Raw genomic sequence first — 16915 nt, forward strand, 5'->3', positions numbered from 1 at the left:
AGACGAAAAGTGAACTGAGATTAAATGAATGAAAATGACAATTTGATGGGCAAATCAATTAACAAGCCTTTATAAAATTGTAAAAATTAAAAATGATCTTCTTAATCAAGGAGACAATTTTTTTGTAAGAAGCCGTGGAGGAGTTGTCATTAATCCTTTTTGAAATGCTCATTACTAAGGTTCTTTTGGTATATATATAAAACATGAAAAGTATGGTTCTATCGATGCATGGCTTAATTGCAAACAATTTTTTCATACATCAACGTCTGCTAATCATTACTAATCCGAGTGTAGATGATTGTTGCTCTCATAACTTGTACCCTTAATAAAGATTTTAATTGTTTGTTAATCAATTGGATATACCTTGTTTGATTGTGCCATTACATGTAGCTAATAGGACATTCTCCATGAGAGACATTTCCAAAAACATTTTCCACCCACTAATATTCTAGAACATTTGTCGCGCTTAATGGGATTATAGAATTTTGTTAGTATGAGTAGTCCACAAGCATGTATGCATGATCTAACTATTACAAACAATGTAAATTCTACATGTATCAATCATTCAAAACTGCTCACATGCACATGGGCAACTAACCGTAACCTACCTCATGGACCAACGTGCAGTGTGCTTGTTCATTCCACTACCTCGTTCTTTTTTGGGTCTACCAGTTGCTTCTATTCCTTTCACCTTTTCTTTTAACGCACAAACGGAAAGAAAGAAAACTCCCCATCGATATGTAATGTACAGACTTGACGTAGCGTAATGTACCACAAACACAATGTAATCGAATCCCACCATCCATCCACGACGATATGACCAAGTGATGACTGACTCCCTCTCTCTCACCAGTCGTGATCAGTCAGGTGGTGAGAGCCTTCTCTTTAATTGTGACCCAGCACTGCAGTAAAAAGTAAGACTTCACTAATACTGTTAATGGTAAGTTTGCATGGGACAGGCAAGTGATAAGACTGTCTTTAATTTAATCTGTCTCGGCCAAAGAGAATGAATCTTTTCTGGAAATGGGTAGGTTTCAGTGGGGGGAAGGCACACACGGCATCAGAGAATCTTTACCAACCTCAGAAATTAAATTTTAATTTTATCTGGCTCAAAGTTGAAAGAGTTAATTACAAGTTTATCCATGAACTTTACTTTGGTCTTAAACTTTTTTTTCTTCTAAATTGGTGCAGAAAGTTTTAAAAATGTGTTAAATGATGAAAATAGTGACACCAGTTATAAAAGTTTGACATAATTATTAGTGGTTCTTTTATTTTTCACCCCCACCCCACCCCAGCAGGTTTTGAACCTTAGACCCAAGTTACCGTTTGGTACGTGAGACGCGACATAACGCAATAGAATGAAACATTCCGTCCCACGTTTAGTGCGTCAAAAACAGTAGAACAAACCCTCTTAAAACGACTGGTTCCACATCCGTAGAACACAAAAATGTCTCTTACCTTTTTCAATATTTACACCATTTAAAACAAACCCTAATCCATTATTTGCCGCTGCCTTTCTTTTCGCGTAGCCTTCCTCCTCATCCTCATCCTCTCCTGTAGCCGCCGACTGCACCCAGCCAGCAAGCAGCAGTCGCGCTGCAGATTGACCTAGGTATGCGATTGATAGTTTGTTGAATCTCAATTTTTGACTTTAATCGATTGATAGCTTGGAATTCACCGTCTCCCACCACCACAACCTTCTCTTTCTCTTCCTCGCGCGCCCTCACCCTCCGCTGTCTCCTCTCTCCTTCTCCTCCCACCACTTCCACCCGTCCCCGCCGCCTCTCGTTCGCTGCATCGCGTCCTCAACAACTCATCTCCCTCACCGCCATACGACTTTTCACCGCCCCCCCCCCCCCGAGGCCGCTTCATCCTTATCGCGAAACCCTGGCGCCGCCTCCAAGACTAGAACTTACGCTAATGAAATTCTCTTGTTCTTGTTTGGATTGTGAGAAAATGTAGGAAAATCTGGTTTGGGCTGGTGGGAAAATTGAATTTTGATGGATAAATGTTTTTGCTTTTTTGAATAAATAGTGATTAATGTACAGGGAGCAGGATGATTACGAGTTGGTGAATTGCATTGCTTTTACCTTCTTATGTGAAAAAGATTGACATTTTGTTGTTCTTATCAGTTGGGTAATTCTATTTGTTTCATTCTTGTTATCATGTATGCCAGACTAATATTTCATGTAATCGCGGATTCTGTACTTGTATACGGCCGGTGTTTTCATAGTTGTTGTAATTGTCTTTTAGTGTTTGATGACAGTTTGCTGAGATGATTGTTGTAATTGTTTTTTATTGTTTGAAGACTACTAAGATGTAGACATGTATGGAAGCCTACTTCCGGAAAATAGAGACTCATAATTTTTACACTTATACTTTACATATTGTTTGAATGTTGCCTCTTCACATCATTGATCCGATATTATGGTATTGTTATAAAAGATAGAATTCATGGCATAACATATCATCAGCCATGTGCTAGTGTAAAAAATATATCATAGATAAGCATATATGTGTCTTCAGCCATGTGCTAATGTAAAAAAAAGTCTCATCCTGTCCCACACATAAACATTGTACCAAACAACAGACGGAACATGGGTAAGTTAGTCATTTAATCTTTTTATTCCGTTCCGTCCATTGCATACCAAACACAAAACGAAACAACCGTCCCTTTCTGTCCTACACATACCAAACATAACACGGAACCTCCATTCCATCATGTTCCATCCCATTTGCGTACCAAACGATATCTAAATCCAGAGCTGGCCCTAAGAATTTGGGGGCCCTGGGCGAGCCTTCGAAGTGGGGCCCTAAAATTCTCTGATCTCCGGTTCTTGGTAGATTGATTTGTATAAAAAAGAATTCGCTAAATACATAAAAAGTTCTATTTTCACATCAAATTTCATTAAAATTAATATCAAAAGAAGATAAATATACAAACATTATTTAAACATTACACGATTCACATTTTTAGACACAAATGTACTAAATATTTGCAGTCAAAAGTTTAAGATTGAGAGTGAAGAACAATAAAACTTTATGATCAAGAGAGTAAATAACAATAAAACTTGATTGAGGAGTATAATTAATTCAACGCCAATTGTTTCTCTTGTATTTTTTTTCTTCTAAAATCAAAATCACACTAACGAATTGAATATTAAAATAATCCATTGAATAAAAAGTTATTGAAAAGAAAAATATAAAATTCAAAGTTTTGATTACCTTAAAGTACAATATATAAGACCATATGATAGTTGATTTAAACATTCGATAGAAATTGAGAGAATGGGAAGTTGAAAGAACAAAGATTGTAAAGAGACTTGAGTTTTATAACTTTATATGCATTTGGGCAGATGGATTGGCAGTAAATTTGAAAAACAAGAAAAATCTAGTGAATGAAAGGCAATTTTGTGTTTCGAACTCAACACCCCAAAGAAATATAAAGCCAACATTTTCCACTGCACTAACAAATGAATTATGATATTTTTTATTTTTTTTGTATTTATATGTTAATTACAGAATATAAAATTTTTTTGGGACCCTTCCGAAGTAGGGGCCTGAGGCGGGCACCTACTTGGGCTACCCTCAGGGCCGACCCTGCCTAAATCTACCCCTACCCCTTACCCACATCCTCACCACTAGGCTATTCCTAGTGACTTTCATAATTATTAGTGGTTACTTGTTTCTTGGTTCACAAACCACAATGCGAAGTTTGTTAACAAATAATTCTTTCGCACTAACACCAAACCGTCACAACTTCTGCATACAACAAAGAGAGAGGATCAGACATAGAGAATGTTGTTAACAGGAGTTTTTCTCATACGACTAAATGATGGAAGTGTGGGTCATGGTTGGTGAGCCTTGGCGATTATAAAAGATTAATTAAATACAAAAAATTATAAATAAAAAATTATATGAAATAATTAAACAAAAAATTATAAGTATCTAACCATATTCTTCCACCTTACACCACATTTTAATATTTTTAACCAATCTTTTATTTTTATCTGAAATAAAATTATTTTTTATTAGTTTATAAAAAATAATATTTTAATACAAATTGTTTGGACTATTTAGTTTAGGGATGAATATGGACTTGTATAGTTACTGTTTATTAATGGTAATACTATTTACTTGAGGAGATTGAATTACCTATTGCCACGAAACTTTTTAGGGATTGAAGTGCTATAATGGTGGAAGTGTGATTTGGGTTGGATTTGGAACTTAGCCTTGTCAAAAAAGCATGGGTGTAAATGCTATAAGAGCATTTTTAGTGCAGAAAGTAAGGCAGAGCTTCCTTTTAGCGCATGAGAGCTGCTGATGGGGCTCAGTACCTACATCTATGTATGATGTATCAATCCCCAATCTTGTTTTCGGTTAGGCTTGGCTTGCAACAGCAACAACATGCAGAATCCCTATGTTTTCATCAAGAGTACCATTAGACGGATTTGCATCCTCGCCGGATCCCTTCATCAATGCACACGAATCATTGATGAAAAATCGTACGGTCCAAATTAAATACTTTTTATATTTTTAAAAGTAAAATAGTTTCATTTTACGTGAAAAATATAAAAAACAAAAAAATTACGACCGCACAATTTTTTAGTCCGTATGCGTAGATATCTAAGATCCTAGGAGATCCGGCGAGGATCCAATTCCCCATTAGACAGACTCATCAGTCAGTCACAGTTGTGGAAGCAGCTCAGGACTCATAACCCTAACCCTATCCTTATGTCCAATCCACCCTTGGATTCTTATCCTTGGACTATTATTGCCACCTGCATTGGGATATGGGCTACTAAATCTCTAGGGCTTCTAGCTAGGCTACTCTTGTTTAGTCCTTTCTAGAGTTCTTGTCCAAGAATTGTGAACCTAACTAGGGGTAGAGCCTACTATCACCGATGCCCGGGTATTAGGACAAACCTAATTTTTAGGAGATTTTCTTGTGCAGGGGATTTCGTGTTATGATCTAACCCGTGCATCCAAGACACACATGAGTAATACCCTTGCATTCAGGTCCATCAAAAGAGGTTTGTTTAAGACCCGAATGCATGAGACCACCTTTGTGTATGTTTGAACTAACATGTTACATGGCACGAAAGACCATTGCCAAAGAATCTCTTGATTTTAAGTTCATCATTTTCATATAAATTTCCCATTAAAGTTTTTGGGAATACAAGTTGGTTCTTGGTTGAGTTTGGATTTAACAATTATGAGTTGGTTCTACTTCCTATTCAGTAGCTAGGAATTTTTTATGATGCCAGTGTTTTAACCGTTAGATCTTTAGTTAAAAACACGTGAAATTTTTAGGGTTTTTGAGGTGAAGGCAATGTAATGCTGATGAAAGTATGAATATGTTTGGTATGTCTCTGTTCTGTAGTAGGAATTCTTTATAATTAAAACAATGGCATTTGTTCAAATATTTCAGAGGAAAGAGTAATCTGCAAACAAGACGATGTTAATGAAAATTGACAATGGCTAAGCAAATTATTCGATTTACGCTCATCAGTCTCATGTGTAGAAACTGGAGTTGCAGCAATTGTTTACACGGTTGCATTACGCAGGCTTCGTCGAAAGAGAAAACAAGAAGCAAAATGTTTTCTGTGCTATATTAGATATTACAGAAGCTCCTATAGTATGGCAGAAATGAAACAAGAAGCATTAAGACTTAAAACAAACCTTTAGATTAAATTCACAAACTAGTTCGTGTCCCGCCAACCAGGTGCTAGTGAAAGGTTGCTACAACGGGGAGGTGGGGCGTTGTATGGCGTTGCAGCTGTTTGTCCTAGCACGAATCAAATTCTGTTCCCTGCTTGATATAAACACAAAATTTTAGTTGTCTGCTAAATTCAACAATAATCTGTCTTATACACCAGAAGCATTCAGGTGGCAAAGAGATGAATTACAATGTAACACAAACAAAGCAGCAGCTAAGTAAGAAGGCTAACCTGCCAGAATCCCATGAGGCTCCCATTTTAGTATCCCTATATGCATATTACACTGTTATTTGATTATTGTCGATTGCATGGATACTGTCATGTTTGCTAGTCGTCGCCCAAATGAAATGGAGGAAGAAGAAGAATCCAAATTGTGAATCAACTGCACATGAAAAGGCACCATTTCAGCAAGCAATATGACAATAAGGAAACGCCAATATACACATGAACAACGCAACTGAAACAAAATCCTTTGCACTTTGACAATATAGGGGTAGAAAGACAAAAGACTCCCAAGAAAACTAAAACGAAATAAGTTCTCTTAGGTTGTGAAAACCCTGAGCAAACAATGCTTTTGGAAATGAAAGACATGCCCAGGCATTACCTTTTGGGTTCATAAGTACGACTCCTAGTTCACTACAAGAGAGCTTCTCATCCCCATCCTACAAAAGATATCGGGTTTAAATTATGACATTAAAGCTGATGTCATAGTGTATCTGTTTTCCCCAACGTCCAAGCTCTTTCCGTTTTGGGATGCCTGCAATTGAAGAATTCACACAAACCATCAAAATTATATTACATACGTCAAAAATGATAAGCTATGAAAACACATTTCAATACCTCGTTTGGTTTCCCATAAAGTTTTATCATATGAAGTACCTTGACTGCCTCAATAGCAGTCAAATAAATACAAATAGTAAGAATCAGAAAACCACAACAGGGAAAGAGTAGCAAGAGTATCTTGAGAGAAGGGCAATTGTGACATGCATAAGGTTTACACCAGACTATAAAATTCAATTCATGTCCTTGACAAGAGGTTTCCTTTCGCACTCTTTCTTTGGGAACATACACAGTAACTGGAAGAGGAAGAAGGACGCTCATACTGCAATACAACAACAAAGCCTTTTCCCACTAAGTAACTGCAATATATCTTAAAAAATCATATTCGTATAGTTTCATTATGAGTAACACACAGGTTACAACCATCTAAATCAAACACGAACAAAGGGTTTAATCTGCTCTGCATACAAAGGCTATTACTGTGGATACAGCTTCAACAAAAAATGAGTGCAGACAAACGAAAATAGGGGCATAGCCAATTGGAACGAAAGGTTCCCAAATAATTCTTGGAAAAGCAGAGCAACCAACAACTCAACCAAAAGATAGAACAACTCAACTACTCGACAACAAAACATTAGCTACTTAACCTCATGTTCCTGCAGAGAGACAGTTGGGAAAACCTTAAAAGTTGATAGGAAAACAATTATACAAGTACAAGAATGAAGAAGAGAACCTGAGGGTCCAGATTTCAGGTACAAGCAGTGGAACTTCGCTTTCGCTTGGCAGTGCGTCAAGCTGGCCAAGTCAACTCCTACTCCCGGAGGAGATATTTGAGTCTTCATTCCCCCACTCCTCCTTCAAGAGAACTGACCCTATATACCAAAAAAACTTTGTAAGCAGTTGACGGGTTTAGATTCTCAGCTTAAACTTTTGACCACAAATTTTTTATATTGGTGATTTGGACCTTGTTTTTTTTCTTGGACTTTCAATTTCTCAATCGTGTATAACAGAATAGGTTTTGGTTGACAACTCCTCTCCTCTCCCCTCTGCATTCCAGTTTCCAGCGACTCTCCATAATCTGGTCACTCTCTCCTTTAAAACATGACAACTTCATATGCAATTTGGCGACTCTCTCCTAAGTCATATGGCGGCTTTCTTTCCTCTATAATCTGGCAACTCCCGCGAACAATTGTTTCAGTTTTGAATCAAGACATATTTGTGAAACTCATTCTGGTGTGAGTTGCAATATTGAAATTTTCGCCGCTAAACTCAGAAACATCCACAAGCCAAAGCACAACACAGAATTCAGGGGCCAAATGTGGCAGGATAAGTTTCATACATATATGACATGTTATTAAAAACACAATTACAAACTACAACGGCCATGGCATATGCAGGATGCTAAGGTCCCAAAGGGTATGTAAATAAAATGGGCCTGCTTCCATTTCTGAATAAAAGACGGCAAGAGCAAGAACGCATAAATCTTACCAACTGCCAAATTGCAGACAACGAAAAGAAAACCAACATAAAAATATTCAAAATTGAAGCTCATACAGTATTACAATTTCAAAAAGCTTCGAACTTGCTTCTTTATGCGGCCAATTGACATCCTTGCTCGCCTTTTAATCAGATGGGCTCACCAGCCGCAGCCGAAGATGCAATAATACCGGATTGAACTCAGACCAACGAGCCGGAATCCCATCAATACTTATGCTGTAGCCTCTTTAGCCTCCTCATCTGCGACTGAAGACGCACCAGTATCAGAAGAAGCCAAACCTAGACCCTGCTCCAATTTCTTCCAGGCAACCAAAACATTAGGAGGGAACTTCTTCTTGATCGTGCGTATCAATCCCTTGGCCTCCTTCATCTTCTTCTTTTTCACCAATCCTTCAGCCAAATACTTCATTGTATTGAAATCGGGGATCTTATGCACCTCCACACTTCTCTTGTAAACTTTATACGCCTTGTCATAATCCCCACTTTCACACAAATAAAATATCAAAGTTCGAAAAGTTGCAGCATTTGGATTACAAGCATTTCCCTCCAACCCCTCATAAACCTTGACAGCTTCTTCCATCATCCCATTCCTGCAATAGCAAGTCATCAAGTAATTGTAACTAATAGTATCCGGTTTCAGCCCGGCATTCGCCATTTCCTCTATCAAAGCTTTCACATTGTCCGCGCTCCCGCCATGGACATACATAATCTTCACATTATAAGCCGCAGCATCAACCTCAACGCCCTTCTTCACCATCTCATCCCACAACTTCTCTGCCTCTTCGCCATTGCCCTTCTTGTACAAAGCATTGAAAATTGTAGTGAACGTCACCGCAGTGATCTCAATACCCTTCTCCTCCATCAACCTCAGCGTCTCCATCGCCTTCTCGGGCTTATCCGCAGCACAATACGACTTAATCAGTATACCATACGACACTTTATCAGGGGAGACCCCATGCTTGTTGGGAATTTCGTCGAAAAGCTGGGGGACTCTGTCGAAATGCTTAGAATCGTTGCAGGCAGACAACAGAGTGTTGAAGGAAATGGCGGTTCTAGGAGTACCCAGCTGGTCCATCTGATCAAAGGTCCTCAATGCCTGGTCAAACATGCCGGCGCGGCCGTAGGATCGGATGAGGGTGGACAGGAACGGCTCCTGGGTGATTTTGGGGTCATTTTTGTGGGATTCAATGAAGGATTCGATGTCAGCAAAGCGGTGGGACTTGGCGAGGCGGCGGACGGTGAGATCCTGGGTGTAGCGAGACGAGGTGGGAGAAGAGTAGTGTTCGGAGACGGAGGAATAAATCTGGAGGGCTTTGTCAGGGTCGTACTCGGTTCGGAGCTTTGATTTCGCTTTTGAGATGGAAAGGGTAGACTTGGCGGTGGTGGTGGATAGATGGCGGAGGTGGCGGAGGGGAATCGAAGATGACATTTTTAGGGTTTTTGCAGCTTTTTGGGGGTTTTGGGTGGATGCTCTTGCTCTGTTCTTTCGAAATGTTTAGGGTTTTAGGAGTGCTGTTATTTGTCCTGTTGCTGCGCAACGTATGGGATTAGGATTTCCAGGGTAAAAATTTCCGACTTTTCACCCTCTAATTTTCAACTTTTTTATGAATAACTTGAGTGGAAAAAAATTAGTGACATTTTTGCATAATATTTTGGCTTATTTTTAGCTAGCTATTGCACGTGTTCTTCATCAAATCTTGTTTTACCCCTTTGCATTTTATACTCTCATTTTACCATTCTTTCTTCGTGCCCCACTTCACCCTCTACGCTTGTATTGTCACACTTTACCACCTATAATCTTCTTCCATATCCTACTCTAACCTATATCTTCAAATAAGTTACAAGACTCGTTGTTTGTGTTGACATGGCATGAGCAGTCTAGTCTTTTCAACTAAGCTGTTTGTGTGGCCTATGTCATGTCATGTTAGTGGAATCCATGGATTAACAGATGTGGGTTAAACTCAAATTAGTGTTCGATTTCTCTATATTAAGAGAAGAAAGGAAGAAGAAAATGTTGAATTTCAAGATTCGGGAGTAAATTCGAAGTGTTCGATTCTCCCCGCGGAGATGCGGTCGGATGCCAAAAACAGACCAAATACGTAATGCAATAAATAGAAAGACAAGGAAATACCACAACTTATATTCAAGTTCTTAACTTCAGTCCTTCCACTAACTGAAAAAAAAAAAATACGCGTCAAATTATTCCTAGTCATACATACCAGGATACACGATACAACTCTAATGAAAAAATGCAAACTCAAAAGTTCTAATTAAGAGAGAATCTCAATAGATCACTTAGTAGTACACTTAAGACGAACAACTAGCCCTCGTAGTCGCGCTGGCCGAACTTGTCCTCCGGATAAAACACTGCTACCACCTGATTGCCGCCAAATTTCCGGCCATTCAACCCCGTGCGGGCTTTTGTGGAGCCATCAGTATCTGCGTACTCCAAAAACACCTGCCAATACAAGAATATTTTCAGCATGTAGAAGAGCAAAAACCTGAAAAATCAGATATTCGAAACAAAATGTATTAATAACTAGATTTCAGACACGAAGACACAAACCTTCCCAACACCGGGGGCAAGTTCACCATCTGGTCTTGGACGCGGGATGATGACGTTCACTAATGCACCTGCAGATCAGTCAAAATCAAATAACTATTAAAAATAGACGACAACACAAGTCTTAGATGAATTTAGAAGGTTATGGAGGCTTCTGTCTGAATGTTAACGCCTGATTCTTTATAGCAGAATGTGGGACTACAAAAAAGGCTGTAAAACAGAAAGATAACGACAAAAAGAAAAGAGAAAATCAATACCGCAATAAACTTTGTAGGTTAATCAGAAAAAACCAACAAAAAAAGAATAGTGAAATTAACAGCGAGTGATGGTAACTTACCAAACTTTTCGCCTTCAAGCCTCATGTCTTCCAAGATATCATCATACTCAGTATCGTCCCTAAGCTCATCTGCAGTTACTACCTGAGTTAAACATACAACCTTGGTGGCAACAGAACTAGGCGGTTGCAACAGCATGAACCTCTGCAAAAGAAACAAACACCACAAGACGTTAAACCAAACCCAGATTAACTAAACTTTCTGAAAAATATTAATTTAAGCCAATTTAAAAGTATAGTTTAGTCTAACTTAACACCTACTAGGGGAAAAATTAGCACTTTCACTCTTACCTGCAATGCAATTTGCTGCTGTGCGTGCAACAGAACGCTCTCTTGCTCAGGTTTGGGCTGGTTGGCACCTTGGTTAGCACGCCTAACTGTGAGCGTCTTGTCACCCATTTTAATACCGTTCAGCGCTGCACAAGCTATGTCTGTAACAGAAAGGTCTTGGTAAACACAAAAGGCATAGCCTTTTGAGTTTCCTGTTTCCCTGTCTTTCACTAAATCAAAACCACGAAGGGGTCCAAAGGATTCGAGTAACTCCTTGATCTGTGCTTCTGTGAAGTAATATGGCAGCCCACCAACAAATATGCGATCAGGGCCCTCAAGCCCACCAGCAGAACCCGGTGTAAGCCCCACAGCGGCCAGGTTCAGGTTGGGATTGGGCTGGCTTGGACCGAGTGTTGCAGCCAGAGATGGGTTGTAATCACTAGGTCTCCGCACCTTAACAGGGGCTCCCTGTAGCAATTGTCCAAAAACAAAATAAGGGAATTGTCAATACTATGAACGTGAAGTTAATCCAAAATGCTTAAGTCAATCATACATGGATATAAATGAAAGGAAAGATTAGAAATACCTCAAAAATAATTCCATCCAGAGCCATTGCATTGCTAGCCTCTTCAACCGATCTCATCTCCACAAAAGCAAATTTCTTTTCATGGTTTATGTAGACATTGACAACAGCATCTCCTGCACGAAACAAGTAAAACAACAATTAGGTGATCAACTAAAGGGAAGGACTTTATTATACCAATTTGAGTGCAAACGTCAATATACCTGGGCCAGCAGTGTTCCCTCCAATTGCAGCCATAACTTGGCTGAAAAATGTAGCAACAGACTGCATATGACAGGAAAAACCACATTATCGATAGGAAAGTGTAAGCTTGAGTACACATTAAAAACTTAGTGTTCATGTTGAACAAAAGGTAGATAAGCAAAAATAATAAATGGTAAAGGTGAGTTTGAGTAAACCTGTTCATTTGCTGTGGGAGGAAGCCCTCCAACGTACACTCGTCGGGCATGCCTAGTAGCCTGATAAGTATAAATAAAGAATAATTAATGTCAGCACATGTTACAATTAGGGAGTAGTGGGATGTACTGAATACTGATACAAACTAAAAAAAATTAATCTCAATCATGGCAACCTGTTGAGTCATTGCCTGAACAGGCATAACTGGAAGGGGTGCAAACTGCTGTGCGCACAAATAAAACATAATATTAGTGAAACTCAAGCATGCTGAGATGTATGGATCGCAAGGGGAAAGCGAGAAGAAGATAGAGAGCGAGAGATACCTGACCGGTCGACAGAGGGAACATGTTTGGGAACATTCCCGGAATGGTAGGACTAGTCCCAGGAATTTGCCCTGCAAAGAAAATCGGATCACATGCAGTCATCAAAGAACTACCAGATTAAACTTCTAAAACTACTTAAATGTTACTGCCAAATGACTCCTCCGCCACTTCATTTCCATGCAAACTCATTGGGTTAAGCAATACCCGGACCTTCAATTTATATAGTTTATCAGAGGAGCTGAAAGAAATATATCATTTACGAATTATGGGGGAAATATTTGTAAGACTACCAAAAAAGGCAATAGTTGCCGGTTGACGACGAACAAGATCCATCAAACCGGTGCACTGATTCCTCCTTGTACATAAAAGCTACAGAAGTCGGCTCACACCCATTGTCATCACAGTGGGGCAAGTAGTCCAACATTGCCTTCTTACAACAAAGGACAAGACAGAGAAACAAAACAACAAAAACACCAAAAACAAAAAAAACCAAAAGATCTCTCAGTCCCATAATTATTTCACCAAGTAAACAATAAAAATGTTGTAACCTTTCCAGAGACCACAGCTTTATAAAGGTTATATGCACAAGGGAAGGAACAAAATATACCTTACCAAAATAACACCATGCAATTGGATATGAACTTTCCACACTAGTCCAACAAAGAGAAAAAACAGTTAAACAAAATATAACAATCCCAAGTCTAGAAGAATAAATGTACCTGCTGCAGCAACAGCAGCACCAGCTAACATTGCAGAAGCAGGAGGTGCCATGTCAAAACCGCTAATCCTTTTGCTGCAAGCCGTTAGTGTCAGGATACCAAAAACAAAGTCAACATAAAAGAGACAACTTAAAGGCATGAGACTAGAAAACCTACATTCTACAAAACGTTATTATCACAGCTCCACAGAAAAAATAATATCACAAAATTATTGTCTTACCCCCAACTTAAACCTACATGAAACTCATACACAAGAAATCACGACTATAAATTTCATAGAAGTTGATAGTTCACTACCTACCTAAAATGGTATCTGTAGGTATAAATTTTGGGAGAGACAGGCATTCATTATCCAGGTGTGGTGGTGAAAAGCGGGGTTCGGATTTGATTATCTACATCCCAAGAAAAATGAAACAGAACCACATCTTTCACCACTAGCTAATGGATAGTCAAGTATTAGGAATAAAGATGGCAAACAAACAAAATTACAAACAAGAAGACCCAAACCCAAATAAGGAAAATATTTAATGAAAAGAACTCATCAACCAAGTGTTTATTCCAAAAATACTTAGGATTTGCTGCAAAAGTTAGGAGTCCTTTGCTAACCTCTCATAAAGAAAAAATACCTTTTTGAGCGTGAACGAGAGCGTGACCTCGATCTGGATTTGTGCTCAGATCTAGCTCTTGAACGAGACCGGGACTTGCGCCTATGCCTATCCTCTCTGTCTCTGTCATAATCCCTCCGTCTGTAAAATCAAGGCATAAATTATAATAGTAAAAGGACAAAAAGAATCTCAAAGCTTCACCAGATTAATTAGTATAATAGTTATATAGCAGTTTAAAATTCCAAATTGCACAAATTGCATCATACTCAGTTGATATTTACACAACCAAGTTCATCATCTCCTAACAGAATATTCATTTAAAGGTAGACAATGGAATCAAAATTGGTCACACCTATCAGAGTCCCGGGTACGGTAGTGACCATTGTCGTCGTCGTCCTTGTCTCTCCGTCGCTCACTTCTCTCGCGATCCCTGTGGCGGTCTCTGTGATGACGATCGCGATCCCTGTCCCGGTCTCTTTCTCTTTCTCTATCACGGTCCCTATCCCTAACCCTATCTCTATCCCTATCCCTTTCCCTATCCTTGTCCTTGCTTCTCCCCCTGTCTCTATCTCTGTCCCGGTCCCTGTCCCTCTCCTTATCACGCCCTTTATCTCTATCCTTTTCTCTGCTCTTTGAAGATTCTCTCTCGTAATCACGAGACTCATGCTGCAAAAGAGACAATTCAATCAGTGTATTGTAAATTAAACGATGAAATCAAGCTAATATACACCCTTTCAGCAAAGATACTTCAATATAATTATTTTCCAGATGAAATATGTACATTTTAGTGTTATTAAATATCAAAGTGTCCTCCCACTTATAACAGAACACATAACTGCGACAGTTGCGTATAAGTATAAGAGAATTGTCTACAGCACAATCCTGACACAGCCAAAGCAAGAACATCTTTCACAATGTACATCATCATATCTATACTAAAATGCATAACTGCGACAAGTGTGCACAAGTATAAGAGAATTGTACACAACTATAAGCATTAAACATCCATAACCAAATATGCAAGAGACATAAACCAGTTTAACAAACCCTGATTAACAGATAATTCTATGCAGAAACCTTGTCCAAGAAAACCCCAAACCCCCAAATTCACTAGCTAAACACAAATTCAAAGCAGAAAACGAGTAGATCATACAAAGGCAGAAATTCGGATGAAACAAAAAACACACAGAATTCAATATATTCAAAGAACCCTAATTTAACAACCAATCCAACCCACCCAAACTAAACCCTAAAACACTCTCGTAAACGCGACCCTTTCGTGTACCTGCAATACTACGTGTACCTGAGATTTGGAATCGCTGTAATCGTCGGCACCGCCGTGGACGGCAGCACGAGGTTGGGGAGAGGAACCGCCATCGGCGTATGTGCCAGCGTCCTCTCCGTTACCATCGTACCTCCCTTCGTATTCCGTCATCATAGGTTTTCCGCTATCTCGTAGTTGGAAGTCTCGATGTTGCAATCTTACTTGGTGTTTGTTTCTCGGGAAAATTGTCTGCGGTAAGTGACTCTGAGCGAGCGCTGAGAAATCTAGGGCTCGATAATTTGGGCTTTTTCTCCCTTTTATAGACCTCCAAGTTAAAGTGGTCGCTAGTGGTTGGGATTACTGAAGGCGGTAAAAAAAAAATTTATTCTATTTTTATATAATTTTATTCATTTTTATATGTTTTTTACAACATGTTATAGCCTTATAGGCAGTAATATTTAAGTGAATTTTTCGCAATATTTGAAGAGCTGTTTTATAAAACTAATAATTATGAATTTCTTTGCTAAATTTGGCTATAAATGATCATTTCACTTAATTTTAATTAATTTTTTAATTGAAAAATAATATTTAATGTGAAAGTTATTTAGAGTTAGGTGAGAATATACATGACAAATGATAACTAGCATACACCATAGTTACGGTGATAAGCAAAAATGTTCCATAAATACTCATTTTCAATCACTTATCTAACGTGGTAAGTGATATGTACACGTCATGTCAATTAATGAATCTAATGATTAAATGTTGATTGTACCATTTCTTTTCACATGACTCAAAGTAAACTCTTCATGGACTCTCCGCCACCTTATGTTTTTTGCACAAGATTTTACAATGTTGGAACAAAAACTGCGCCAAAAACCTAAAGTGGTAGAGAGTTCATGGAAAGCCCCACTTTTAAAAGAGTCTCCTTAGCATTTCTCGTTATACCAAATCACCGATATGGTTTAAAATATGAACTCCCTAACATTTGCTCTTAATGTAATCTCTCTAACATTTACTCTTAATCAAATAAATGTTTATACCTTAAGGGGGCGTTTGTTACAGCTCCTTAGGAGGGACTGGCTTGGACTAGCTTAAATAGAACTATAATCCTGTGTTTGGTGGCTGGCAGGACTAACATTAATGGCACTAATGGGACTCGCTTTCACAAACGCCTTCACTGGCCGGTCTTAGCGAGAGACCCCGACACCCATAGTCCTCTCTTGCCTTCGTCCACTCTCGCTGCATCTTTATCTCCTTCGTCTGCTTCGCTGCCCTGGGTTCATCGACCTCGATTTTCTACGGCATGGGATTCAATGAAAGTTGGAAGTTGGGGAGGCGTAGGGACAAGTAAGTTTACAGAGATTGGAGAAAAGGGAAATAGGAGGGAGAGGCGGAGGGACATGGGGAAAAAAGGGAAAGGAGGATGGAGAGGCGGGTGGAGAAATAAGGTTACAGAGAGATTGGAGAAGGGGAAAAAGGGAAAGGGGATGGAGAAAAGGGAAATAGGAGGGAGAGGTGGAGGGACAAAAATGGGGTAAAAGGGAAAGGGGGATGGAAAGGTGTAGTAAAAGGGAAAGGGGGATGGAGAGGTGTAGGGACAAGTTAACAGAGATCGGAGAAGGGGAAAAAGGGAAAGGAAGATTGGAGAGGATGATGATTATAGAAGAAGGAAAAAACAAGATAAAGTAATAATAAAATATTAATCAATATATATTAAATTAATATAAAATAATATAATATTGTAATCCTGCTTCTTAGTCCGACACTGCACCAAACGCTTCACTAAACTAATCTAGCTTAGTCTAGTCTAAGCCAGTCCAGCTTAGTCCCTGAAGCTAGTCCAGTCCGAGACAGTCCG

At 38.9% G+C, this 16915-nt stretch overlaps 2 protein-coding genes and 3 long non-coding RNA genes across 18 annotated transcripts; 1 reads left to right on the forward strand and 4 right to left on the reverse strand.

The window, feature by feature from the left end:
• Window positions 1-1508: 1508 nt before the first annotated feature.
• On the forward strand, window positions 1509-2376 carry LOC114823758 (uncharacterized). The gene is made up of 2 exons (XR_003771706.2): window positions 1509-1612; window positions 2049-2376. It is a non-coding gene; the product is annotated as an uncharacterized lncRNA (long non-coding RNA).
• Window positions 2377-5588: 3212 nt separating this feature from the next.
• On the reverse strand, window positions 5589-6093 carry LOC139192796 (uncharacterized). Its single transcript, XR_011577179.1, has 2 exons — window positions 5952-6093; window positions 5589-5812 (listed from the first exon to the last, which is right to left on the reverse strand). It is a non-coding gene; the product is annotated as an uncharacterized lncRNA (long non-coding RNA).
• A 245-nt stretch (window positions 6094-6338) lies between these two features.
• Window positions 6339-7543, reverse strand: LOC139192797 (uncharacterized). Its single transcript, XR_011577180.1, has 3 exons — window positions 7465-7543; window positions 7234-7372; window positions 6339-6477 (listed from the first exon to the last, which is right to left on the reverse strand). It is a non-coding gene; the product is annotated as an uncharacterized lncRNA (long non-coding RNA).
• Window positions 7544-7804: 261 nt separating this feature from the next.
• LOC103401718 (small ribosomal subunit protein mL103 (rPPR7)-like) lies at window positions 7805-9514 on the reverse strand. Its single transcript, XM_008340442.4, has one exon. It carries the CDS (start codon window positions 9424-9426, stop codon window positions 8209-8211), a length of 1218 nt encoding a protein of 405 aa, XP_008338664.2. The 5' UTR covers window positions 9427-9514; the 3' UTR covers window positions 7805-8208.
• Window positions 9515-10115: 601 nt separating this feature from the next.
• Window positions 10116-15436, reverse strand: LOC103401676 (splicing factor U2af large subunit A-like). 14 transcript variants are annotated; one of them, XR_011577172.1, is made up of 13 exons: window positions 15094-15436; window positions 14143-14456; window positions 13812-13931; window positions 13186-13259; window positions 12467-12537; window positions 12319-12363; window positions 12146-12205; window positions 11951-12011; window positions 11751-11863; window positions 11186-11632; window positions 10898-11039; window positions 10564-10770; window positions 10116-10455 (listed from the first exon to the last, which is right to left on the reverse strand). XR_011577172.1 is itself a non-coding variant. In XM_008340426.3 (13 exons), the coding sequence occupies exons 1-13, from the start codon at window positions 15226-15228 to the stop codon at window positions 10318-10320; spliced, it is 1788 nt and encodes a 595-aa protein (XP_008338648.1). In that variant the 5' UTR covers window positions 15229-15436; the 3' UTR covers window positions 10116-10317. The 14 variants fall into 14 exon arrangements, 10 of the variants coding, with proteins under 10 accessions (XP_008338648.1, XP_008338624.1, XP_008338616.1 ...); XR_011577171.1 differs by having other exon boundaries at window positions 12319-12366; XR_011577168.1 differs by having other exon boundaries at window positions 15076-15355.
• Between the last annotated feature and the right edge of the window lie 1479 nt (window positions 15437-16915).

Source organism: Malus domestica, chromosome 02, assembly GCF_042453785.1.
Source record: "Malus domestica chromosome 02, GDT2T_hap1".
NCBI classification, from domain to species: domain Eukaryota; kingdom Viridiplantae; phylum Streptophyta; class Magnoliopsida; order Rosales; family Rosaceae; genus Malus; species Malus domestica.

Bases quoted from the DNA above. Each gene is read 5' to 3' on its own strand.
- LOC103401718 (XM_008340442.4), bottom strand. From the start codon at position 9,426: ATGTCATCTTCGATTCCCCTCCGCCACCTCCGCCATCTATCCACCACC.
- LOC103401676 (XM_008340388.4), bottom strand. From the start codon at position 15,228: ATGATGACGGAATACGAAGGGAGGTACGATGGTAACGGAGAGGACGCT. The intron at 13,932-14,142 runs GTGTGACCAATT...TTGATTTTACAG, and splicing joins CGTACCCGGGACTCTGATAG to ACGGAGGGATTATGACAGAG. The intron at 12,367-12,466 runs GTATCTCTCGCT...TTGTGCGCACAG, and splicing joins TCCCTCTGTCGACCGGTCAG to CAGTTTGCACCCCTTCCAGT.